General features: G+C 43.0%; 1 protein-coding gene across 5 annotated transcripts in view; it reads right to left on the bottom strand.

Moving 5' to 3' along the window:
* PMS1 (PMS1 homolog 1, mismatch repair system component) overlaps positions 1–26024 on the bottom strand; it is a 581602-nt gene that overhangs the window by 131277 nt on the left and 424301 nt on the right. For all 5 annotated transcript variants that reach the window (XM_040439910.1, XM_040439915.1, XM_040439913.1 and 2 more), the window contains one exon: positions 13936–14058. In XM_040439910.1, coding sequence (XP_040295844.1) covers positions 13936–14058 — 123 coding nt within the window. The remainder of the gene's footprint in view (positions 1–13935; positions 14059–26024) is intronic.

Genomic DNA, 26024 nt, shown 5'->3' with positions numbered 1-26024 from the left:
AAATGTTCCACAATAGTGACCTGAGGGGTTTCTCTTTTGTGGCCCTGGAGAAGGTGGACATACACTGGAGAGGAGGCAATCACATTATAAGAATGTCACGGGCGGAATCCAGAAGAATCTATGATTTTGGCAGCCTTCTTCCCGCAGGGCTAAATTCAGATTTGGAAATTTTTGGTTTTATTTGAAATATAAAAAATATAGGAACAAAGACATAAATTATAGAAAAACTAATTATGGTTAGAATTATGAATCTATTTGCAGCGGTATATATGGATAAATAGACATTTGTTATAAAGTACTGATTTATATACAAAAATGGAAAAACACAAAGTCTCTGATTAAATAATTAGATTGAAAAAATTCACTAAATAGTAGGCAGATAAGACCATTCTACTTATATCCTTGCAAAATATAAAAAAAGAAAAAACCGCAAGAAAAAAACCGCAATACAAAAACCGCAACATAAAAACCGCAAAGAAAAAACCGCAACGAAAAAACAGTGCAATAGTAAAAAGAAACCACAGGATAGAAGTTGATACAACTAATATTGAAATGGAGGAATAAAGATCACCCACAGAAAATAATTCATATAAGAAAGAAGGATGAAAAATAATGAAAACATTTTTCGAAAAGTTTTTTTGACAAAAATTTTTGGGAAAAATAAAAAATAAAAAAACACAAAACAACAAAAAACAAAAACTTTCTCTATTATCCTAACATTGAATTAATCCGTTCTTGAGAAGAGTGTGATCAACATATAATTTCTAGGGTTGGGATATGTAGAAATCTCCCTTGAGATGATTATTAATAACTATACCTCAAAACAAGGAATTGGGCATTTATATCGGAAAATATGGGTGGACAAACTCTTTGAAAATCTGAGTATAATAGAATCAGATAATGCCGACATAAGGATGTGATGAATAGAAATATCTCCCTTGATTGTAAGATAGCGAATATCCGATAAGATTTTAAATCACAATAGAGAAATATCTCCCTTGGACACTTTTTAATTATTTTTAAATATTTATATTATATTTGCGTATATAATTTATATGTGTGTATATATATATGGGAAGATACCATTATAAATGAATATGCCGATGTAGAAATAAGATGGGATTATATGGAAAAGAAAAGACTAAGGAAAACTAAAGGTTCCACCCCATCACAGAATTTCTGGAACAGGTGGAATTAATTAGCTAATTAAGTCAAGAATATAAAAGATGAGAGATCAGAATTCACAGGTTACCCACTGAGGAAGAAATAAGATATCTCGAAACGCGTCTGGGCGTATTACCTGTGAAGTAACTATCTCAGCGGTGCATGGCCATGTACTAAAGAACGAAAAGATTCATCAACTTCCAGCTCACGTAAGACCAAGTTTGGCTGTAGGACTCACGAAAGTGAAATACCTGATACAGGTCTCCTGCGAGAATAGAGACGGGATCTAAACCAAGACCTGACCTGACACAAATCAAGCGGAGAAAGGCTGAAGCGTGCAACGCCACGAGAAGTAACCCTTCCGCGGAATCTATCCAGTGAGCCTACTTGGGACACAGTGAGTAAAGATACAACACAAATCTAAGTGAAGCTGTACTGAATGGCTGAATAACAGGCGATATAAGTACGGAAGCAACATACTTGCTGGACAATTGACTTTTCCACACATGGCGTACTCAGACCTTTGAGACGACCCTAACAAACAGATAATTCACACACAGTGTGAACTACGGACTTATTCCGAATATCTTATATCCTATAAGGTGGCATAAGATTTTATTGATATGCATTATTAAGTATGTGAAATCTGTATGAAAACTACATGCAATTGACTATATCCGGAACACACCTATATAGTTTATCCTGTCTTGCTCTGCCACAGACGGCTGCGATCTAACAGCCAAACCCAATTTGGGGGACACGGATGCATCCCTCTGTGTCGTAGTGTACAGGTTTTTGTGTTCCAGCTGTAGACATCTGATTGATACACATGATTGTATATGCTTTTTATATTTTTTTTAGATTAATTTTAACCTTGTGCACATAGGATTCATTATTTACTGTTTAATAAATATTTTAATATTAATATTATTCAAGTTCCACGTGAATTCCTATTGTTTGAGTGCCGGTTCCATCCAATCTACATTTATACCAATCAGAATCAGGGGGTGCTTCTTTGAACTTGTGCACCTGTCGTGATAAATCAGAGTGAGCCATCTGCTTACTACTTTGTGTAAAACCCTCACATTAAAGCTGGCAGTCTGCAGTTAAAGCACATCTAGTTTGTTTAATTTCAAATCCATTGTGGTGGTGTATAGAGTCAAAAATGTTACAATTGTGTCGATTTCCCAATATTTATGGACCTGACTCTACATGTATTTACACACCTTGGCATGCTATCAATGAGGTTATTAATGGTTGTCTGACTAATGTTCTGTCACTTGGGTATGCACATCATCAAGATAAGATGCTGCCAATGACATCCCAGATATGCTCAATGGGAGACAAGTGGGAAATGCTGCAGGCCATGGTAGCACGCTTAGGCCACGCAGGCTGCTCACAGTAGCACGAGCAACAAGTGGCCTGGCGCTGTCTTGTTGAAAAACGGCTCCTGGGACACACTCGAGAAATGGCTGTACCACTGGGTACATGATCAAATTAGTTTGATGCTAAGTGGTTAGTGTATCTGAAATGAAGACAGAGGCTACCATACATTATGCATGCTCCCCACACCATAATGCAGGGAGTAGGACCAGTGTGAAGTTCCCTTGTGAAGGCTTCTTTATGTGAACTACAGACCAATCTCTGGCTATCATTGCATCCGAGACAAAAGTGAAACTCATCGCTGAGGAGGAAAGACATTCATTCAGGCCTCCATTGCCATCTTGCTGTGCACCATGATAGCCTTTGAGAGCTGTGGTATGAGGTCAGTGGAACACCTGTTGTTGGACACCTGGCACATACTCCAACGTCATGCAAACAAAGTTTGATGGTTTGTGTAGACTTTGTTTGCCGCCCTAGACTTGGAATGTAATGTCCAATTTCACTTGCAGTATAGATTGAGAATGAATCGTTGTGGTCATTCTTCTAATCAGATCATCTGTCCATGTCAAGGTTTGCCTTTGTGCACCTCTTGCTGTCCAGTTCCATCATTGTTCTGTCAACCACCAGGACAAGAAATTAGCAAATTTTTCAAAAATTTGATTCGCCAGTTCGCCAAATTTTTCGGGAAAATTTCAAGTCGATCCGAATATATTTGTGCCAAATTACGGTAAAAAAACCCAGCTATTTCCTGGCTTCTGAGAGCCTTTATAGTGGTGTAGAACACTGTGCCTTGTAGTAACACGCATAGGAAGTCTGCTTTGGTAGTGAAATAATACTGTGAGTCCGTATGACATGCAGATGAAAGGCGTTGTTCTTTGAATCACTGCACACTTCACTTATTAGGGCAGTCACGGGGCCATAATTGACCAAATAACTCAAGTATGAACTCAGCCTTACAGGTCGATGTTAGTGCCAAGAAGCGCACTCCTTTTACACCGTCGCCAGCTGATTCCACATAGATGTTATCAGAACCTGTTCTATTAAACGCGTAAAGAGGGTGTCAGCAATACGTTTGTGTTGACATCACTGATTAATTTGCCCTTCCTCTAATCTGTCAGAACAATAACGCACAAAAAACGGATCCCGTCTGTGAAGCAGCATTTGCTCAATAATCCATCAGTATTGCTAATGCCAAAAAAAACAGGAGTGGAACTAAAACAGAGATGACACGTGAATGGAATATTTGCATGTCTTCTGTGTTTTGTACCCACTCCTGATTTTGGCTACTAAATCATAAGCCAATTCTGATGGGACTATACAGGCATTACAGCTATTACACAGACAGGAACCGCTGTTCGTCTCATTTTTCCTTCCTTCTGAATGATCAGAAGAAAGGTCAAATAAATGATGATGTCAGCCAGGACTAAAGGCAAAATAGTGGCCCAGTCATGAAGTGGGGTGGGTGGGAACAGCATGAGAAGTCCACAGAGTGGACCTATGACAGAGTGTGGAGGCCACAGAGTGGCACAATGACAGAGTCTGGAGTTGGCAGCAGCATAAGGAGACCGCAGAGTGGCCCAATCACAGAGTCTGGAGGTGGCGACAGCAGCAGTATCAGGAGGATACCACAGAGTGCCAAGGTGACATAGTGTGGAGATGGCAGCAGGAGGATACCGCAGAGTGACAAGGTGACAGTGTGGAGATGGCGGCAGCAGGAGGATACCACAGTGGCAAGGTGAAACAGTGTGGAGATGGCGGCAGCAGCAGTAGTAGGATACCACAGAGTGGCAAGGTGACATAGTGTAGAGATGGCAGTAGAGCATCAGAATACCACAAGGTGGCAAGGTGACATAGTGTGGAGATGGCAGTAGCAGCATCAGAACACCACAGAGTGGCAAGGTTGACATAGTGTGGAGATAGCAGTAGCAGCATCAGGATACCACAGAGTGGCAAGGTGACAGTGTGGAGATGGCAGCAGCATCAGGATACCACATATGGTGACGCTGCATATGTTGACACAGGGCTATGGTCACGCTTTACCTTCTGCCAACATATTCTACATATGGCCATGTTAACCTACTTCAGCTGCTTAACAAAAAACTGTCACATCGCCGAGTAGGTGATTCCCCCCCCCCCCCCCCAACAGACGGCACTGACTGACGGCTACCGCCGCTGCTTCCGTGAACCCCTGCACCACTACTTCCCGGGCAGGTAGGCTGCTGCGAAGCAGGTGGTCTACCACGGGCATGTTTGGCTCCCGATCTCCCACTGCTGCCACCCTGCTGACTCCCAGCAATGCTTTCAACACATATAACCACCAACGTGAACGGAGAATATATTTTTCTTTTTGTACTGAAATAAGCCACTAAATGATTTCAACACATGTAACCGCCGATGTGAATTGAGAAAATATTTTTATTTTTGTACTGAAATAGGCCACTAAAAGCTTTCAAGACATATAACCGCCGACGTGAACGGAGAATATATTTTTCTTTTTGTACTGAAATAGGCCACTTAATGCTTTCAACACATAACCGCCGACATGAACTGCAAATTTAATTTTCTTTTTGTACTGAAATAGGCCACTAAACTCTTTTGCCACAAATAACTGCAGAAGTGAAATGCGTACATATTTTTCCTCTTTGTACTGAAATAGGTCACTAAACTCTTTCTACACAAATAACTGCAGAAGTGAATATGATATAAGCCACTAAAGGCTTTTTAACATAGCACTTGCACCCCAATAACAAGAACTAATTGCTGGAATGCCAGAGCTGTATAATGGCTATTTGGATCCCCAAATAATGTTTCCCTCCACTTGTAAATCGCTTTTTTTTTTCACAATGAGCTTTTTCTAGCACTGTCCCAAGCGACTTCAGACGTCTCTCCCTGCACTAAGATGCAGTGAAATGATTCGTCCCTATCCTTTCCCTGCACTTATAAATAGTTTTTACAGTTTTTACAATGAGGTTTTTCCTATTGCTGTCTCCAGCGCCTGCTCACGTCTGTCCCTGCACTCAGAACGCTGGAAAATGTCTGACTCTAAGATGGCCGCCGTATTTATAGGGCTGTGACATCACAGGGCTGGCTGCTGATTGGCTGCATGCATGGCATTATGGTTTAGCCTGCCTTCCCAGAGTTCCTTGCCCCATGTCCATAAACGTGTAGCCGCCATTTTAGGAAAAATTGCGATTCATTACCACGAAGCGCGAGGAAAGTCGCATTCATTGCAAATCAAATTTTTTAAGAAATTCTAATTGAATTCCACTTCATCTGATTCGATTCGCTCATCATTTTAGTGATAATAGCCAGATTTGCAACCTTTATTTTCTTGCACCAACGCATCTAAGGCTGGGCTTGCATGTAACAAATGTGCCCATCCAGTTTCTTTTGTTACCCTGAGCTGGAAAGCTGCAAAGCTGATTACAAACTTCTTGCACCTGTCCAAATGCCAACTAGTAACAAAACAGATTCCAACCAACATAAACCTTTTATGGGACTGATTTATCAAAACTGGTGTAAAGTAAAACTGGCTTTAATTGCCCAAAGCAACCAGATTTCATATGCAAATTAGGTATTTGGTGCAATGAGGGCATCACTATTGCTCTTGTTGCACCTGAGCTCCACTTCTTTCTGTATTCAGCCCTTCCTTCGCTTTGATTGACAGGACCAGGCAGTGAAATATCCAGGTAGGCGGGGACTGGCCACAGAAAAGTGCAGAGCTTGGATGCAACATGAGCAATGGTGACCTCCTCATTGCATCAAAAGCCTAATTCACATATTAACCTCTTCAGGGCCGAGCCATTTTACGCCTTAAGGGCCAGGCAATTTTTGCTAATCTGACGTGTCATTTTATGTGGTGATAACTTTAAAATGCTTTTACTTATCCAAGCCATTCTGAGACTGTTTTCTCGCCATATATTGTACTTCATGACAGTGGTAAATTTTAGTCAAAATATTAAATTTTTATTTATAAAAAAATAGCAAATTTATGAAAATTTTTGAAAAAATAGCAAATTTCAATCTCTCTGTTTTGAAAACAGATAGTGATACCTCCTAAAATAGTTATTCCTTTACATTTCCCATATCGACTTCATGTTTAGATCATTTTGTAAATGACATTTTCTTTTTTTGGGACGTTAGGCTTAGAAGTTTAGAAGCAAATATTTTAACCCCTTAGGGACGCATGACGTACCGGTACGGCATGTTTCCCGAGTCCTTAAGGAACCATGACGTACTGGTACGTCATGAGTTTAAAATGAGATTGCGGCGCTGCGGGGGTTAATTCGAACAGGATGCCGGCTGAAATCATTCAGCCGGCATACTGTCACAACGCCGGGGGAAGGGGGGGGTCATATGACCCTCCCGTATCGGCGATCACAGCAAACCGCAGGTCAATTCAGACCTGCGGTTGGCTGCGCTTTCTGCCGATTCTTTATTTGGGGTATTTTAAAGTTTGATCCCCGCGGTCAGGGACCGCGGGGATCAAACTTTAAAATACCCCAAATAAAGTTTTTTTCACCCCCCCCCTGCACCCCTGAATGATTTTATGGTGGCGGGTGGTGCAGGGGGGGTGTTGCAGGTGGTGCAGGTGGTGCGGGGGGCGGGATCGCGATTCCCCGCCCGCCTCCTCTTGAATATTCATTGGTGTCCAGTGGTATACCAGAGTGTCAGCACATTGCTGACACTCTGGTATAAACGGCTGACATCTGTGCTGTGATGTCAGCCGTTTAACCCTTTCCATACCGCGGTCCGTACGGACCGCTGTATGGAAAAGGTTAACAGTAAGAGGGGGCTCCCTCCCTCTCACATCGGGGGGCTGCTGTGCCTTTGCAGCCCCCTGACAGGATGGGGTGACAGAGGGAGGGAGCCCATCTCCTTACCCTTCCCCGTCGTTGTGGCCACAACTGAACAGACGGGGAAGGTTCCCATGGCAACGGGACGCCTTCTCAGGCATCCTGCAGTCCATGGTGCTGAACAGATCTGTGCTAAAGGCATAGATCTGTTCAGACAAAGTGTAAGTAAAATACAGTACAATACACTATATAGTGTACTGTACTGTATTATACAGACATCAGACCCACTGGATCTTCAAGAACCAAGTGGGTCTGGGTCAAAAAAAAGTAAAAAAAAAAGTGAAAAAAGTTAAGATAAAAAAAAACACATTTATCACTGAATAAAAAATAAATAAAAAAATACACTACACATATTAGGTATCGCCGCGTCCGTAACGACCTGATCTATAAAACGGTTATGTTACTTTCCCCGCACGGTGAACGCCATAAAAATAAAAAAATAAAAACTATGGAAATTTACATTTTGCCCACCTTACTTTTCAAAAAAGGTAATAAAAGTGATCAAAAAAGTCGCATGTACGCCAAAATAGTACCAATCAAACAGTCATCTCATCCCGCAAAAATCATACCCTACCTAAGATAATCGCCCAAAAACTGAAAAAACTATGGCTCTTAGACTATGGAAACACTAAAACATGATTTTTTGAAATCATTGTGTAAAACTTACATAAATAAAAAAAAAGTATACATATTAGGTATCTCCGCATCCGTATCGACTGGCTCTATACAAATATCACATGACCTAACCCTTCAGGTGAACACCGTAAAAAAAACAAAAAAAAAAACGGTGTAAAAAAAGCCATTTTTTGTCATCTTATGTCACAAAAAGTGTAAAAGCAAGCGATCAAAAAGTCATATGCACCCCAAAATAATACCAATCAAACCGTCATCTCATCCCGCAAAAATCATACCCTACCTAAGGGCTCTTTCACACTTGCGTTGTTCTTTTCCGGCATAGAGTTCCGTCGTCGGGGCTCTATGCCGGAAAAATCCTGATCAGGATTATCCCAATGCATTCTGAATGGAGAGAAATCCAATCAGGACGCATCAGGATGTCTTCAGTTCAGGACCGGAACGTTTTTTGGCCGGAGAAAATACCGCAGCGGAGAAAATCCTGAACACTTGCCGCAAGGCCGGATCCGGAATTAATGCCCATTGAAAGGCATTAATCCGGATCCGGCCTTAAGCTAAACATCGTGCAACTCGTGCAAATGTACTCGTGCAAATGTCCGGTATCGGTCCCGATACCGATACTGGTATCGGGACATACCTAGTAAATAGCAAAAAAAAAAGGTGCCAAAAAAGCTATTTCTTGTTACCTTGCCTCACAAAAAGTGTAATATAGAGCAACCAAAAATCATATGTACCCTAAACTAGTACCAACAAAACTTCCACCCTATCCCGTAGTTTCTAAAATGGGGTCACTTTTTTGGAGTTTCTACTCTAGGGGTGCATCAGGGGGGCTTCAAATGGGACATGGTGTCCAAAAAAACAGTCCAGCAAAATCTGCCTTCCAAAAACCGTATGGCATTCCTTTCCTTCTGCGCCCCCTGCCGTGTGCCCGTACAGCAGTTTACGACCACATATGGGGTGTTTTTGTAAACTACAGAATCAGGGCCGTAAATAGTGAGTTTTGTTTGGCTGATAACCCTTGCTTTGTAACTGGAAAAAAAATATTAAGATGGGAAATCTGCTAAAAAAGTGAAATTTTGAAATTGTATCTCTATTTTCCAATAAATCTTGTGGAACACAAAGTTTGTAAAATCAGTTTTGAATACCTTGAGGGGTGTAGTTTCTACTCTAGGGGTGAATCAGAGGGGCTTCAAATGGGACATGGTGTAAAAAAAAACAGTCCAGAAAAATCTGCCTTCCAAAAACCATACGGCGCACCTTTCCCTCTACGCCCTACTGTGTGCCCGTACAGTAGTTTACGGCCACATATGGGGTGTTTCTGCAAACTACAGAATCGGGGCAATAAATATAGCATTTTGTTTGGCTGTTAACCCTTGCTTTGTTACTGGAAAAAATGGATTAAAATGGAAACTTTGCCCAAAAATTGTAATTCTCAAATTTCATCTCCATTTGCCAATAACTCTTGTGCAACACCTAAAGGGTTAACAAAGTTGGTAAAATCAGTTTTGAATCCCATTTCTGGGTGGTTTCTATTATGTAAGCCTCATAAAGTGACTTCAGACCTGAACTGGTCCCTAAAAAGTGGGTTTTTGAAAGTTTCTGAAAAATTTAAAGATTTTCTTCTAAACTTCTAAGCCTTGTAACATCCCCCAAAAATAAAATATCATTCCCAAATTGATCCAAACATGAAGTAGACATATGGGGAATGTAAAGTAATAACTATTTTTGGAGGTATTACTATGTATTATAAAAGTAGAGAAATTGAAACTTGGAAATTTGCAATTTAAAACAAAAAATTGGTAAATTTGGTATTTTTTTATAAATAAAAATAAATTTTTTTGACTTCATTTTACCAGTGTCATGAAGTACAATATGTGACGAAAAAACAATCTCAGAATGGCCTGGATAAGTCAAAGCGTTTTAAAGTTATCAGCACTTAAAGTGACACTGGTCAGATTTGCAAAAAATGGCCAAGGAAAGGAATGCCATACGGTTTTTGGAAGGCAGATTTTGCTGGACTGGTTTTTTGACACCATGTCCCATTTGAAGCCCCCCTGATGCACCCCTAGAGTAGAAACTCCAAAAAAGTGACTCTATTTTAGAAACTACGGGATAGGGTGGCAGTTTTGTTGGTACTAGTTTAGGGTACATATGATTTTTGGTTGCTCTATATTACACTTTTTGTGCAGCAAGGTAACAAGAAATAGCTTTTTTGGCACTTTTTTTTTTTGTTATTTACAAAATTCCTCTGACAGGTTTTATCATGTGGTAATTTTATAGAGCAGGTTGTCACGGACGCGGCGATACCTAATATGTATACAATTTTTTTTATTTATGTAAGTTTTATACAATAACTTCATTTTTAAAACCAAAAAAATGTTTTTGTGTCTCCATAGTCTAAGAGCCATAGTTTTTTCAATTTTTGGGCGATTATCTTGAGTAGGGTTTCATTTTTTGCGGGATGAGATGACGGTTTGATTGGCACTATTTTGGGGTGCATATGACTTTTTGATCGCTCGCTATTACACTTTTTGTGACGTAAGATGGCAAAAAATTGCTTTTTTTACACCGTTTTTGTTTTTATTTTTTTACGGTGGTCACCTGAGGGGTTAGGTCATGTGATATTTTTATAGAGCCGGTCGATACGGACGCGGCGATACCTAATATGTATACTTTTTTTTTATTTATGTAAGTTTTACACAATGATTACATTTTTGAAACAAAAAAAATCATGTTTTAGTGTTTCCATAGTCTAAGAGCCATAGTTTTTTCAGTTTTTGGGCGATTATCTTGAGTAGGGTCTCATTTTTTGCAGGATGAGTTGACGGTTTGATTGGTACTATTTTGGCGTACATTCAACTTTTTTGATCACTTTTATTACCTTTTTTGGGAAGTAAGGTGGGCAAAATTTCAATTTTCTCATAGTTTTTATTTTTTTATTTTTATGGCGTTCACCGTGCGGGGAAAGTAACATGACTGTTTTATAGATCAGGTCGTTACGGACGCGGCGATACCTAATATGTGTAGTGTATTTTATTTTTTTAATTTTTATTCAGTGATAAATGTTTTTTTTTTTATCTTAACTTTTTTCACTTTTTTTTACATTTTTGTGACCCAGACCCACTTGGTTCTTGAAGATCCAGTGGGTCTGATGTCTGTATAATACAGTACAGTACAATATATATTGTTCTGTACTGTATTTTACTTACACTGAACAGATCTAAGCTTTTAGCACAGATCTGTTCAGCACCATGGACAGCAGGACGCCTGAGCAGGCGTCCTGTTGCCATGGGAACCCTCCCCGTCTGCTCAGAACTTCGCAGACGGGGAAGGGTAAGCACGGGGCTGAGGGGGGCTCTCTCCCTCTCCATCGGGGGGGCTGCAAAGGCACAGCAGCCCCCCGATGGAGAGGGAGGGAGCTCCCTGACCGATGACAGTTAACTTTTTCCATACAGCGGTCCGTACGGACCGCGGTATGGAAAGGGTTAAACGGCTGACATCTGCACAGATGTCAGCCGTTTATACCAGGGTGCCAGCAATGTGCTGGCACCCTGGTATAACCACTAGAAGCCAACGATCGTTCATGGGGAGGCGGGCGGGGGATCGCGATCCCGCCTGCCGCACCGCCCGCCTCCCGCAACGCCCCCACCGCCTGCGACACCCCCCCCGCACCACAAAATCGTGCAGGGGTGCAGGGGGGGGTGAAAAATAATGATTTTAGCCACTCTAAAGCTTCTGATCCCCGCGGTCAGGGTCCGCGGGGATCAGAAACTGCAAAAAGCGCAGCAAACCGCAGGTCTGAATTGACCTGCGGTTTGCTGCGATCGCCGATACGGGGGGTCAAATGACCCCCCCCCTGCATTGTTACGGGATGCCGGCTGAATGATTTCAGCCGAAATCCCGTTCCAATTAACCCCTGGGGCGCCGGAATACAGATTTCAAGTCAGGACGTACCGGTACGTCCTGGGTCCTTAAGGACTCGGGAAATAGGGCGTACCGGTACGTCCTGGGTCCTTAAGGAGTTAAGGGGTTGAGGACCAGTTCAGGTCTGTAGTTACTTTGTGAGGCTTACATAATAGAAACCACCCATAAATAGCCGCATTAAAGAAACTACACCCTTCGAGGTATTCAAACCTGATTTTACAAACTTTGTTAATCCTTTAGGTGTTTCACAAGAATTAAAGAAAAATGTAGATGAAATTTCAGAATTTCACTTTTTGGGCAGATTTTCTATTTTTATCAATTTTTTTATGCTAACAAAGCAAGGTTTAACAGCCTAACAAAACTCAATATTTATTACCCTGATTCTGTAGTTTGAAGAAACACCCCATATGTCGTCATAAACTGCTGTACGGGAACACGGCAGGGAGCAGAAGGAAAGGAACGCCATATGGTATTTGGAAGGCAGATTTCACTGGGATAATTTTAAGTTGCCATGTTGCATTTGAAGACCCCCCGATGCACCCCTAGAGTAGAAACTCCCAAAAAGTGACCCCATTTTTGGCAACTACAGGATAAGGCGGCAGTTTTGTTGGTACTATTTTAGGGTACATAAGATTTTTGGTTGCTCTATATTACACTTTTTGTGAGGCAAGGTAACAAAAAATAGCTGTTTTTGGCACCGTTTTTATTTTTTGTTTTTACAATGTTCCTCTGACAGGTTAGATCATGTGCTATTTTTATAGAGCAGGTTGTTACAGATGCGACAATACCAAATATGACTTTTTTAGTGTCGCCATATTCTGAAAGCCATAGTTTATTTTTATTTTTTTTGGGCGACTGTCTTATGTAGGGGCAAATTTTTTTCGGTATGAGATGACTTGATTGGTACTATTTTAGGGTGCATGTGACTTTTGATCGCTTGGTATTACACTTTTTTGTGATGTAAGGTGACAAAAAATGGCTTTTTTGACTTTTTTTTACGGTGTTCTGAAGGTTTAGTTTATGTGATATTTTTATACAGCAGGTTATTACAGATGCGACGATACCTAATATGTATACTTTTTTTCATTTATTTAAGTTTTACACAATAACAGCATTTTATTTATTTTTTTAATCATGTTTTAGTGCCTCCATATTCTGAGAGCCATAGTTTTTTATTTTTTGCCCAATTGTTTTATGTACGTAGGGGCTAATTTTTTGCAGGATGATGTGACGATGATGATGTCAGATAGGTACTATTTTGGGGGCATATGCCTTTTTGTATCGCTTGGTGTTGCACTTTTTGTGATGTAAGGTGACAAAAAATAATCGTTTTAGCACAGTTTGTATTTTATTTTTTCTATGGCGTTCAGGTGAGGGGGTTGATCATGTGATATTTTTGCAGAGCCGGTCGTTATTGACGCAGCAATACCCAATATGTCTGGTTTTCATTTTTTTTTTCAATTTTTTTTATTTTGTGAATTTTTATTTTATTTTATATTTTACTTGAAACTTTATTTTTTTTATTATTAAAAACACTTTTTTTTACTTTTTATTTTTGTCCCACTCTGGGACTTCAACTTCTGGGGTCTGATCCCCTCTGCCAATACCTCTGGGAAACATTCCTATCTCAAGAAAGGGTTTTCATGGAGCTTGGCTGGAAATGAACAGATAGTCACACATGCACAGCTCTCTACATACACTTCAATAGCACTTCCGAAAATAGTCGAGTCAGCGCGTTCTTGAGATTGGAACAGGTCTCAGAAGGTGGGAATTACACCTATCAAACAATCATGGCATATCCTGTGGACATGCCATAAATGTTTCAGATGAGACAACATCTTTAATATATTATAATGTAAAAATAAGACCATTTAATAATTGCAAAAATACTAAAAATAAATACATCAATTAATGGCTAATAATAAATAGCAAGTATATTTCATATGGATAAAGTAGAAGAATATTTTGATGTTACCTTTAATATGTCTTTGTGAAGGACAGGGCGCTGGTTTATGAAGATAAAACTCTTTTCTGGGCCATGGACACTAGTTAGTGTTCGGTCTGCCTCTGGCCTTGGAAGGTATCCATTAATAAATATCTGTTGTTGCAAAAAGAATGTGAGACATGATGTTTAACAGAATGTAATTTTGGAATCATTCATATATGTGGAGAACAAATACAGAGTTTGAAACAATGATTCAATAATAAATTCTGAACATAAGCAGCCTTGCACAAAGCCAAAATGACACCAAACTATACGTTGAGTATACACTCATTGACAAAAATATATAACACACCCCGGTAGAAATATGGGATTGCTGCAAAACTTAGCATGCAGTCATGTCTCAGGCAGATGATTACAGGTGTGGCCTGATTAGTCTGAATGCCACAAGAGGGAGTAGATGTGCTTCCCCTGCTGCGCTTTAAAATGGCTCTCAAAGGATACTTTTAGGTAGTGTAAGAGATTGTTGACTGCTAGACATGCCTCTATGACGCACTCAAAGACATTTTATCCAGTTGACAGACTTTGAGAGGTGGCACATCATTGGTTTGAGAGAAGGAGGATAGTCCACCATCTATTCTGTTCTTACATAGCTATTAGGAGAAATTGGAAGCACTGGTTAGGTAACAGCATGCACACACAACAAACAGTCTCCGGACAGCCTAGACCAGTGGTGGGCAAACTTTTTTGTCAACTGAGCCAAATATCGCCAAAACCACGATTGAAATTTCTTTCGAGAGACACATTTTTAAAACCTAAAATATTGCGTCAACAGTACCAGTGAGGACTATTAGGGCTCATGCACACGACCGTGTGCCCGCCGTTGCCATATTGCAGGCCGCATACGGCGGGTCCACAATACACGGGCACTGGCCGCGTGCAGCCCGCATCAAGGACCCATTCACTCCAATGGGTCCAGGATCCAGGATATGAGTGCTACAGAGTGCTTCCGTCTGTGCCTCCGCACCGCAAAAAAGTAGCGCATGCACTACTTTCTTGCGGTGCGGAGGCACAGCCAGAAGCACCACGAAAGCACACTGTAGCACTCACTGTAGCACAAACTACTGTACGGGCACACTCATATCCCGGATCCTGGACCCATTGAAGTGAATAGGTCCATGATGCGGGCTGCACACGGCTGTGTGCAGCCCGCATCATGGACCCTTTCACTTCAGCATGCGCTACTTTTTTGCGGCGCGGGCGGATGCGGATCGCGAACCCCATTCAAGTGAATGGGTCCGCGATCCTCATGCAGCTGCCCCATGGTCTGTGTCCGTGCATTGCGGACCGCTATTTTTTACTTTTATTAAACTTGTCTGCAGATGTGGATGTAATGTGGATGACGCACTTATGGGGGATATCTGTGGATGACGCACTTATGGGGGATATCTGTGGATGACGCACTTATGGGGGATATCTGTGGATGACGCACTTATGGGGGATATCTGTGGATGACGCACTTATGGGGGATATCTGTGGATGACGCACTTATGGGGGATATCTGTGGATGACGCACTTATGGGGGATATCTGTGGATGACGCACTTATGGGGGATATCTGTGGATGACGCACTTTTGGGGGATATCTGTGGATGACACATATATAACATAAGATGCTATATATATGTCATCCACAGATATCCCCCATAAGTGCCCTCCACAGATATCCATCCCCCATAATTGCCCTCCACAGATATCCCCCATAAGAGCCCTCCACAGATATCCCCCATAAGTGCCTTTTAGTAAGTAAAGTAATGTATTAGTGGGGGGGAAGGGAGGAGGCAGGGACACTTGCGGCGGGGCCGGTGCAGTGCCCGGCGCTGTGCACACACCGGGGGGAGCTCCTACCTTTCTGCTGCAGGACATTTCGCTCCTCCTGAGCGGCGGCCTCTTCACCACTCCTCACATGGCCGGCAGTGGGCAGCCGAACTAGAGCGCCGCTGCCCGCCCTTCTGCTGCTGTGCGCAGCGTGACATCTCACCCTCCGTCATGCGCCTCCTGCCCCGCCTGCCTGCTTCATTCATAAAGTGGAAGGAGAAGACAGACGGGGCAGGAGGCGCATGACGGACATTTTGCAAGCAGCTTGAGCGGCGCAATATGGCTGCGCGGCCGCCCACCCGACAGCCCGCACCAAAGAGCCGCATTGAAGGATCTAAAGAGCCGCTTGTGGCTCGCGAGCCGCACTTTGCCGACCACTGGCCTAGACAGACAAACAACCAGTAGAGAGGATTCTTTTATCCACTGACAAACACAAGCAGTTACCACAGTTTCATTGTATACCATCCAGGCACAGATGGCACCTTCATTACACACCTGTCTCAGCTAAGACCATTTCCAGGAGCTTAGCAGAAGGAATTTTGGTGTCACTGTACCCAATAGTGAGTGCTTTATTCCTGCCTTTGCTGTGAAGTTAAAAACACTGCCCCAACTGCCTCTTGTGATGATGTGGGGAGCCATTGCATACAACAATCGGTCACCCCTAATGATACGAGCGACATTAACAGCTCAGCGATATGCAGCCACTGGCATTTTTCAGCAGGTCCAGTCACCCACCTAGTGCCGTTCAGAAGAGAGCATATTGTAAAGTTGGCGCTAAGGTACTATGTGTCCACACAATAAGAAATGCACTATAGAGTTGGCATCCCAGCAAGCTTAAAAACAGAGCGCTTTGAAGAGTATTGGCCCTAACATACAGTACATGTGTGGTGCGTATATAGTGACGTCACCAGCGTGAGTGAGTGAAGAGAGAAGGATCAAAAATCACAATTTCATGACGATGCTTTCTTAACCCCTTAAGGACTCAGGGCGTACCGGAACGCCCTATTTCCCGAGTCCTTAAGAACTCAGGGCGTACTGGTACGTCCTAAGTTTAAATCGCGATTGCGGCGCGGCGGGGGTTAATTGTGACAGGATGCCGGCTGAAATCATTCAGCCGGCATCCTGTCACAATGCCGGGGGAAGAAGAAGGGTCCCGTGACCCTCCCCCGTGTCGGCGATCGCCGCAAACCACAGGTCAATTCAGACCTGCGGTTTTCGGCTTTTACCTGCGGTTGCGGCGGTGATCGGCGGTGCCATCGGGTCCCCATGCGGCTGTAGGGGGGACCCGATGGCATGGAAGGCAGCGCGATGTCTAAGGAAGGCATCGTGCTGCCTTCCGGTGACGAACCTGTGAGATCCAGCCCCCTGGATCTCACAGGCAGGAAGCTGTAGGAGTAATACACAGTGTATTACTCATACAGCCAATGCATTCCAATACAGAAGTATTGGAATGCATTGTAAAAGGGATTAGACCCCCAAAAGTTGAAATCCCAAAGTGGGACAAAAAATTAGGTAAAAAAAAAGTTGAATAAATAAAGTTTTCCCCCCCGAAAAATTTAAAGTTTCAAGTAAAAATAAACAAAAACGTCATTTTCCCAAAATAAAGTTAAAAAAAATTGGTAAAAGGCAGGGGAAAAAAAATATGTATACATATTAGGTATCGCCGCGTCCGTATCAACCGGCTCTATAAAAATATCATATGACATAACCCCTCAGATAAACACCGTAAAAAATAAAAAATAAAAACTGTGCTAAATAAACCATTTTTTTGTCACCTTATATCACAAAAAGTACAACAGCAAGCGATCAAAAAGGCGTTTTCCCACCAAAATAGTACCAATCTAACAGTCACCTCATCCCGCAAAAAATGAGCCCCTACCTGAGACAATCGCCCAAAAAATAAAAAAACTATGGCTCAGAATATGGAGACACTAAAACATCATTTTTTTTGTTTCAAAAATGATATTATTGTGTAAAACTTACATAAATAAAAAAAGTATACATATTAGGTATCGCCGCGTCCGTATCGACCGGCTCTATAAAAATATCACATGACCTAACCCCTCAGATAAACACCGCAAAAAAAAAACTGTGCTAAATAAACCATTTTTTGTCACCTTACATCACAAAAAGTGTAATAGCAAGCAAGCAAAAAGTCATATGCACCCCAAAATAGTGCCAATAAAACAGTCCCACAAAAATCATACCCTACCCAAAGTAATCGCCCAAAAACTGAAAAAATTATGACTCTCAGACTATGGAAACACTAAAACATGTTTTTTTTTTTTGCTTCAAAAATGAAATCATTGTGTAAAACTTACATAAATAAAAAAAAAGTATACAGATTAGGTATCGCAGCGTCCGTAATAACTTGCTCTATAAAAATATCACATGACCTAACCCTTCAGGTGAATACCGTAAAAAAAAAAAATAAAATGCAATTTTTCGTCACCTTACATCACAAAAAGTGTAATAGCAAGCGATCAAAAAGTCACAAGCACCCCAAAATAGTGCCAATCAAACCGTCATCTCATCCCGCAAAAATCATACCCTACCCAAGGTAATCGCCCAAAAACTGAAAAAATTATGGCTCTCAGACTATGGATGGAAACACTAAAACATGATTTTTTTTGTTTCAAAAAAGAAATCATTGTGTAAAACTTACATAAACAAAATAATTGTATACATATTAGGTATCGCCGCGTCCGTGACAACCTGCTCTATAAAAATACCACATGATCTAACCTGTCAGATGAATGTTGTAAATAACAAACAAAAAAAAACGCTGCCAAAAAAGCTATTTCTTGTTACCTTGCCTCACAAAAAGTGTAATATAGAGCAACCAAAAATCATATGTACCCTAAACTAGTACCAACAAAACTTCCACCCTATCCCGTAGTTTCAAAAATGGGGTCACTTTTTTGGAGTTTCTACTCTAGGGGTGCATCAGGGGGGCTTCAAATGGGACATGGTGTCCAAAAAAACAGTCTAGCAAAATCTGCCTTCCAAAAACCGTATGGCATTCATTTCCTTCTGCGCCCTGCCGTGTGCCCGTACAGCAGTTTAGGACCACATATGGGGTTTTTCTGTAAACTACAGAATCAGGGCCATAAATATTGAGTTTTGTTTGGCTGTTAACCCTTGCTTTGTTACTGGGAAGAATGGATTAAAATGGAAAATTTGGCAAAAAATTTAAATTCTGAAATTTCATCTCCATTTGCCAATAACTCTTGTGGAACACCTAAAGGGTTAACGACGTTAACGACGTAAAATCAGTTTTGAATACCTTGAGGGGTGTAGTTTCTTAGATGGGGTCACTTTTATGGAGTTTCTACTCTAGGGGTGCATCAGGGGGGCTTCAAATGGGACATGGTGTAAAAAAAAACATTCCAGCAAAACCTGCCTTCGGAAAACCGTATGGCATAAATTTCCTTCTGCGCCCTGCCGTGTGCCCATACAGCGGTTTACGACCACATACGGGGTGTTTCTGTAAACTACAGAATCAGGGCCATAAATATTGAGTTTTCTTTGACTGTTAACCCTTGCTTTGTAACTGTAAAAAAAAGTTTTAATGGAAAATCTGCCAAAAATGTGAAATTTTGAAATTGTATCTATTTTCCATAATTCTTGTGGAACACCTAAAGAGTTAACAACGTTTGTAAAATCTGTTTTGAATACCTTGAGGGGTGTAGTTTCTTAGATGGGGACACTTTTATGGAGTTTCTACTCTAGAGGTGCATCAAGGACGCTTCAAATGGGACATGGTGTCAAAAAAAACAGTCCAGCAAAACCTGCCTTCCAAAAACCATATGGCATTCCTTTCCTTCTGCGCTCTGCCGTGTGCCCGTACAGCAGTTTACGACCACATATGGGGTGTTTCTGTAAACTACAGAATCAGGGACATAAATATTGAGTTTTGTTTGGCTGTTAACCCTTGCTTTGTAACTGGGAAAAAATTATTAAAATGGAAAATCTGCCAAAAAAGTGAAATTTTGAAATTGTATCTCTATTTTCCATTAATTCTTATGGAACATCTAAAGGGTTAACGACATTTGAAAAGCAGTTTTGATTACCTTGAGGGGTGTAGTTTCTAGAATGTGGTCATTTTTGGGTGGTTTCTATTATGTAAGCCTCGCAAAGTGACTTCAGACCTGAACTGGTCCCTAAAAATTGGGTTTTTAATTTTTTTTTTTTTTAATTTCAAGATTTGCTTCTAAACTTTTAAGCCTTGTAACATCCCCAAAAAATAAAATATCATTCCCAAAATGATCGAAACATGAAGTAGACATATGGGGAATGTAAAGTAATAACTATTTTTGGAGGTATTACTATGTATTATAGAAGTAGAGAATTTGAAACTTGGAAATTTTCAATTTTTTACATATTTTGGGTAAATTTGGTATTTTTTTTATAAATAAAAATGAATTCATTTTACCAGTGTCATGAAGTACAATATGTGACGAAAAAACAATCTAGAATGGCCTGGATAAGTCAAAGCGTTTTAAAGTTATCAGCACTTAAAGTGACACTGGTCAGATTTGCAAAAAATGGCCAAGTCCTTAAGGGGTTAAATCACCAAAGAGGGGTACCTCCCCTTGTTTACACTGTTTACAATGTTCTCACGTCCTAAAAGGGGACAAAATATATCACCCCCATTCAGGTAAAACGTTTGCGATACAGGACTACAGATGTGTCCTCACTTATCTCAACATGAACTGAGATGTGTGTCACGAAATGACGTTATATCTAAATTGGATTAATTGCAATACAACATTCAGACAGCATTGTGTTACTAGCTAATACCTGAACATAAGGTTAAGACCTGGTAATGGAATTACAACTGTGAAATTTGGCCGGGTTCACATCACATCTTTGTCTTACATTTAACATATAACTGTATAAAAAATATATTGTATACATTAAACAAATCCCTCTGACAGATGCTCTTTTCTTTACTGTGCAATGATTACCATATATTTTGACCTGTGCCATTGTTAATTACAATTCTATATGCTATATACTATGATTTATATACACTTGGTGTCAGTATACAAAGCTAGTCTAGTATTATATTTATTATATTCAAAATAACACACACCAACCACAGTATTATGCAGAGATTATTATATATACTTTTAACAGTCCCATTACATGTGACAAATGTAAATAATTCAATTCAGACACATTGGGTGTCAGTATATACAGCAATTTTTGCATGACACTTAAAACACTTAGGCCCCTTTCACACGGGCGAGTATTCCGCGCGGATGCGATGCGTGAGTTGAACGCATTGTACCCGCACTGAATACCGACCCATTCATTTCTATGGGGCTGTGCACATGAGCAGTGATTTTCACACATCACTTGTGCGTTGCGTGAAAATCGCAGCATGCTCTACTTTGTGCGTTTTTCACGCAACGCAGGCCCCATAGAAGTGAATGGGGTTGCGTGAAAATCGCAAGCATCCGCAAGCAAGTGCGGATGCGGTGGGATTTTAACGCACGGTTGCTAGGAGACGATCGGGATGGAGACCCGATCATTATTATTTTCCCTTATAACATGGTTATAAGGGAAAATAATAGCATTCTGGGTTAAATTTTTTTTAAAACTCACCTTAGTCCACTTGATCGCGGAGCCCGGCATCTCCTTCTGTCTCCTTTGCTGAACAGCACCTGTGGTGACCTCACTCCGGTCATCACATGATCCATCACCATGGTAAAAGATCATGTGATGGATCATGTGATGACCGGAGTGACGTCACCACAGGTGCTTTACCTGTAATGAATGCTCACCACTAGGGATGAGCGAACCCGAACTGTATAGTTCGGGTTCGTACCGAATTTTGGGGTGTCCGTGACACGGACCCGAACCCGAACATTTTCGTAAAAGTCTGGGTTCGGGTTCGGTGTTCGGCGCTTTCTTGGCGCTTTTTGAAAGGCTGCAAAGCAGCCAATCAACAAGCGTCATACTACTTGCCCCAAGAGGCCATCACAGCCTTGCCTACTATTGGCATGGCTGTGATTGGCCAGTGCAGTATGTGACCCAGCCTCTAAATAAGCTTGGGTCATGTAGCGCTGCACGTCACTCTGCTGATACAAGCGTAGGGAGAGGTTGCTGCTGCGACGTTAGGGCGAGATTAGGCAGATTAACTCCTCCAAAAGACTTCATTCAGTGATCGATCTCCAGCTGTGGATCATTGAAGTGCTGATATTGAATTGCTCACTTTTTTTAGGCTGCCCAGAGCGTTTTTATATCACTTTTTTCTGGGGTGATCGGCGGCCATTTTGTGGCTTGTGGTGCGCCAGCACAAGCTACCACCAAGTGCATTTAACCATCAATAGTGTGGTTATTTTTTGCTATATCCTACATCAGGTGCAGGCTGAGCCTGTGTCACCCAAGTGCATTTAACCATCAATAGTGTGGTTATTTTTTGGCCATATACTACATCAGGTGTAGGCTGAGCCTGTGTCACCCAAGTGCATTTAACCATCAATAGTGTGGTTATTTTCTGACCATATACTACATCAGGGGCAAGTTGAGCCTGTCACCCAGCGCCTAAAAAATAGGCCTGACATTTCTATTCCTCCAAATCAGTACTGTTTTAGCTGGTCAAGTTATTTTTAGTAACCGTAAAAGCATAGTTTTTGTTCTGGGTTGAAAAACTATTCCCAAATTTGCCATTCTCAAAATTAGTAGTTTCTGCTATATCAGGCCTACTTTAAATCTATCCCTAAAAGGGTATATTAGATTCAAGGTGCTGATAGGGTCATTCTGAAAAACTTAACACACACGCTACAGTGCAGATACAAGTCTAATTCAGTGATTAAACGTATACCTGTCACACAGCGCCTAAAAAATAGGCCTCACATTTATATTCAGCTAAATCTGTCATTACTGGTGTGCCTGTATTAGTGTAATACGGTACCTAAATAGATAGCCAGACAGTGTTAGGTGTCTGTAAAAAAAGGCCTGAATTTTAATTCAATACATTGGCCCGAATAATATTTTTCTTATTGTGGTGAACGGGAACAATGAGGAAAACATCTAGTAAGGGACGCGGACGTGGACATGGTCGTGGTGGTGTTAGTGGACCCTCTGGTGCTGGGAGAGGACGTGGCCGTTCTGCCACAGCCACACATCCTAGTGTACCAACTACCTCAGGTCCCAGTAGCCGCCAGAATTTACAGGGATATTTGGTGGGGCCCAATGCCGTTCTAAGGATGGTAAGGCCTGAGCAGGTACAGGCATTAGTCAATTGGGTGGCCGACAGTGCATCCAGCACGTTCACATTATCTCCCACCCAGTCTTCTGCAGAAAGCGCACAGATGGCGCATGAAAACCAAGCCCATCAGTCTGTCACATCACCCCCATGCATATCAGGGAAACTGTCTGAGCCTCAAGTTATGCAGCAGTCTCTTATGCTGTTTGAAGACTCTGCTGGCAGGGTTTCCCAAGGGCATCTACCTAGCCCTTCCCCAGGGGTGGAAGAGATAGAATGCACTAACGCACAACCACTTATGTTTCCTGATGATGAGGACATGGGAATACCACCTCAGCACGTCTCTGATGATGACGAAACACAGGTGCCAACTGCTGCGTCTTTCTGCAGTGTGCAGACTGAACAGGAGGTCAGGGATCAAGACTGGGTGGAAGACGATGCAGGGGACGATGAGGTCCTAGAACCCACATGGAATGAAGGTCGTGCCACTGACTTTCACAGTTCGGAGGAAGAGGCAGTGGTGAGACCGAGCCAACAGCGTAGCAAAAGAGGGAGCAGTGGGCAAAATCAGAACACCCGCCGCAAAGAGACTCCGCCTGCTACTGACCGCCGCCATCTGGGACCGAGCACCCCAAAGGCAGTTTCAAGGAGTTCCCTGGCATGGCACTTCTTCAAACAATGTGCTGACGACAAGACCCGAGTGGTTTGCACGCTGTGCCATCAGAGCCTGAAGCGAGGCATTAACGTTCTGAACCTTAGCACAACCTGCATGACCAGGCACCTGCATGCAAAGCATGAACTGCAGTGGAGTAAACACCTTAAAAACAAGGAAGTCACTCAGGCTCCCCCTGCTACCTCTTCTGCTGCTGCCGCCTCGGCCTCTTCTGCTGCTGCCGCCTCGGCCTCTTCCTCCGCCTCTGGAGGAACGTTGGCACCTGCCGCCCAGCAAACATGGGATGTACCACCAAAACCACCACCTGCGTCACCAAGCATCTCAACCATGTCACACGGCAGCGTTCAGCTCTCCATCTCACAAACATTTGAGAGAAAGCGTAAATTCCCACCTAGCCACCTTCGATCCCTGGCCCTGAATGCCAGCATTTCTAAACTACTGGCCTATGAAATGCTGTCATTTAGGCTGGTGGACACAGACAGCTTCAAACAGCTCATGTCGCTTGCTGTCCCACAGTATGTTGTTCCCAGCCGCCACTACTTCTCCAAGAGAGCCGTGCCTTCCCTGCACAACCAAGTATCCGATAAAATCAAGTGTGCACTGCGAAACGCCATCTGTGGCAAGGTCCACCTAACCACAGATACGTGGACCAGTAAGCACGGCCAGGGACGCTATATCTCCCTAACTGCACACTGGGTAAATGTAGTGGCGGCTGGGCCCCAGGCGGAGAGCTGTTTGGCGCACGTCCTTCCGCCGCCAAGGATCGCAGGGCAACATTCTTTGCCTCCTGTCTCCTCCTCCTCCTACTCAGCTTCCTCCTCCTCTTCTTCCACCTGCTCATCCAGTCAGCCACACACCTTCACCACCAACTTCAGCACAGCCCGGGGTAAACGTCAGCAGGCCGTTCTGAAACTCATATGTTTGGGGGACAGGCCCCACACCGCACAGGAGTTGTGGCGGGGTATAGAACAACAGACCGACGAGTGGTTGCTGCCGGTGAGCCTCAAGCCCGGCCTGGTGGTGTGCGATAATGGGCGAAATCTCGTTGCAGCTCTGGGACTAGCCGGTTTGACGCACATCCCTTGCCTGGCGCATGTGCTGAATTTGGTGGTGCAGAAGTTCATTCGCAACTACCCCGACATGTCAGAGCTGCTGCATAAAGTGCGGGCCGTCTGTTCGCGCTTCCGGCGTTCACACCCTGCCGCTGCTCGCCTGTCTGCGCTACAGCGTAACTTCGGCCTTCCCGGTCACCGCCTCATATGCGACGTGCCCACCAGGTGGAACTCCACCTTGCACATGCTGGACAGACTGTGCGAGCAGCAGCAGGCCATAGTGGAGTTTCAGCTGCAGCACGCACGGGTCAGTCGCACTGCGGAACAGCACCACTTCACCACCAATGACTGGGCCTCCATGCGAGACCTGTGTGCCCTGTTGCGCTGTTTCGAGTACTCCACCAACATGGCCAGTGGCGATGACGCCGTTATCAGCGTTACAATACCACTTCTATGTCTCCTTGAGAAAACACTTAGGGCGATGATGGAAGAGGAGGTGGCCCAGGAGGAAGAGGGGTCATTTTTAGCACTTTCAGGCCAGTCTCTTCGAAGTGACTCAGAGGGAGGTTTTTTGCAACAGCAGAGGCCAGGTACAAATGTGGCCAGACAGGGCCCACTACTGGAGGACGAGGATGAGGATGAAGCATGTTCACAGCGGGGTGGCACCCAAAGCAGCTCGGGCCCATCACTGGTGCGTGGCTGGGGGGAAACACAGGACGATGACGATACGCCTCCCACAGAGGACAGCTTGTCCTTACCTCTGGGCAGCCTGGCACACATGAGCGACTACATGCTGCAGTGCCTGCGCAACGACATCAGAGTTGCCCACATTTTAACGTGTGCGGACTACTGGTTTGCCACCCTGCTGGATCCCCGGTACAAAGACAATGTGCCCACCTTACTTCCTACACTGGAGCGTGATAGGAAGATGCGCGAGTACAAGCGCACGTTGGTAGACGCGCTACTGAGAGCATTCCCAAATGTCACAGGGGAAACAGTGGAAGCCCAAGGCGAAGGCAGAGGAGGAGCAAGAGGTCGCCAATGCAGCTGTGTCACGGCCAGCTCCTCTGAGGGCAGGGTTAGCATGGCAGAGATGTGGAAAAGTTTTGTCACCACGCCACAGCTAACTGCACCACCACCTGATACGGAACGTGTTAGCAGGAGGCAACATTTCACTAACATGGTGGAACAGTACCTGTGCACACCCCTCCACGTACTGACTGATAGTTCGGCCCCATTAAACTTCTGGGTCTCCAAATTGTCCACGTGGCCAGAGCTAGCCTTTTATGCCTTGGAGGTGC

The sequence above is a fragment of the Bufo bufo genome, chromosome 7 (assembly GCF_905171765.1).
Source record: "Bufo bufo chromosome 7, aBufBuf1.1, whole genome shotgun sequence".
Lineage (NCBI taxonomy): Eukaryota > Metazoa > Chordata > Amphibia > Anura > Bufonidae > Bufo > Bufo bufo.
The sequence above is the reverse complement of the archived record's forward strand: the minus strand, read 5'-3'. Positions and strand labels throughout refer to the sequence as shown.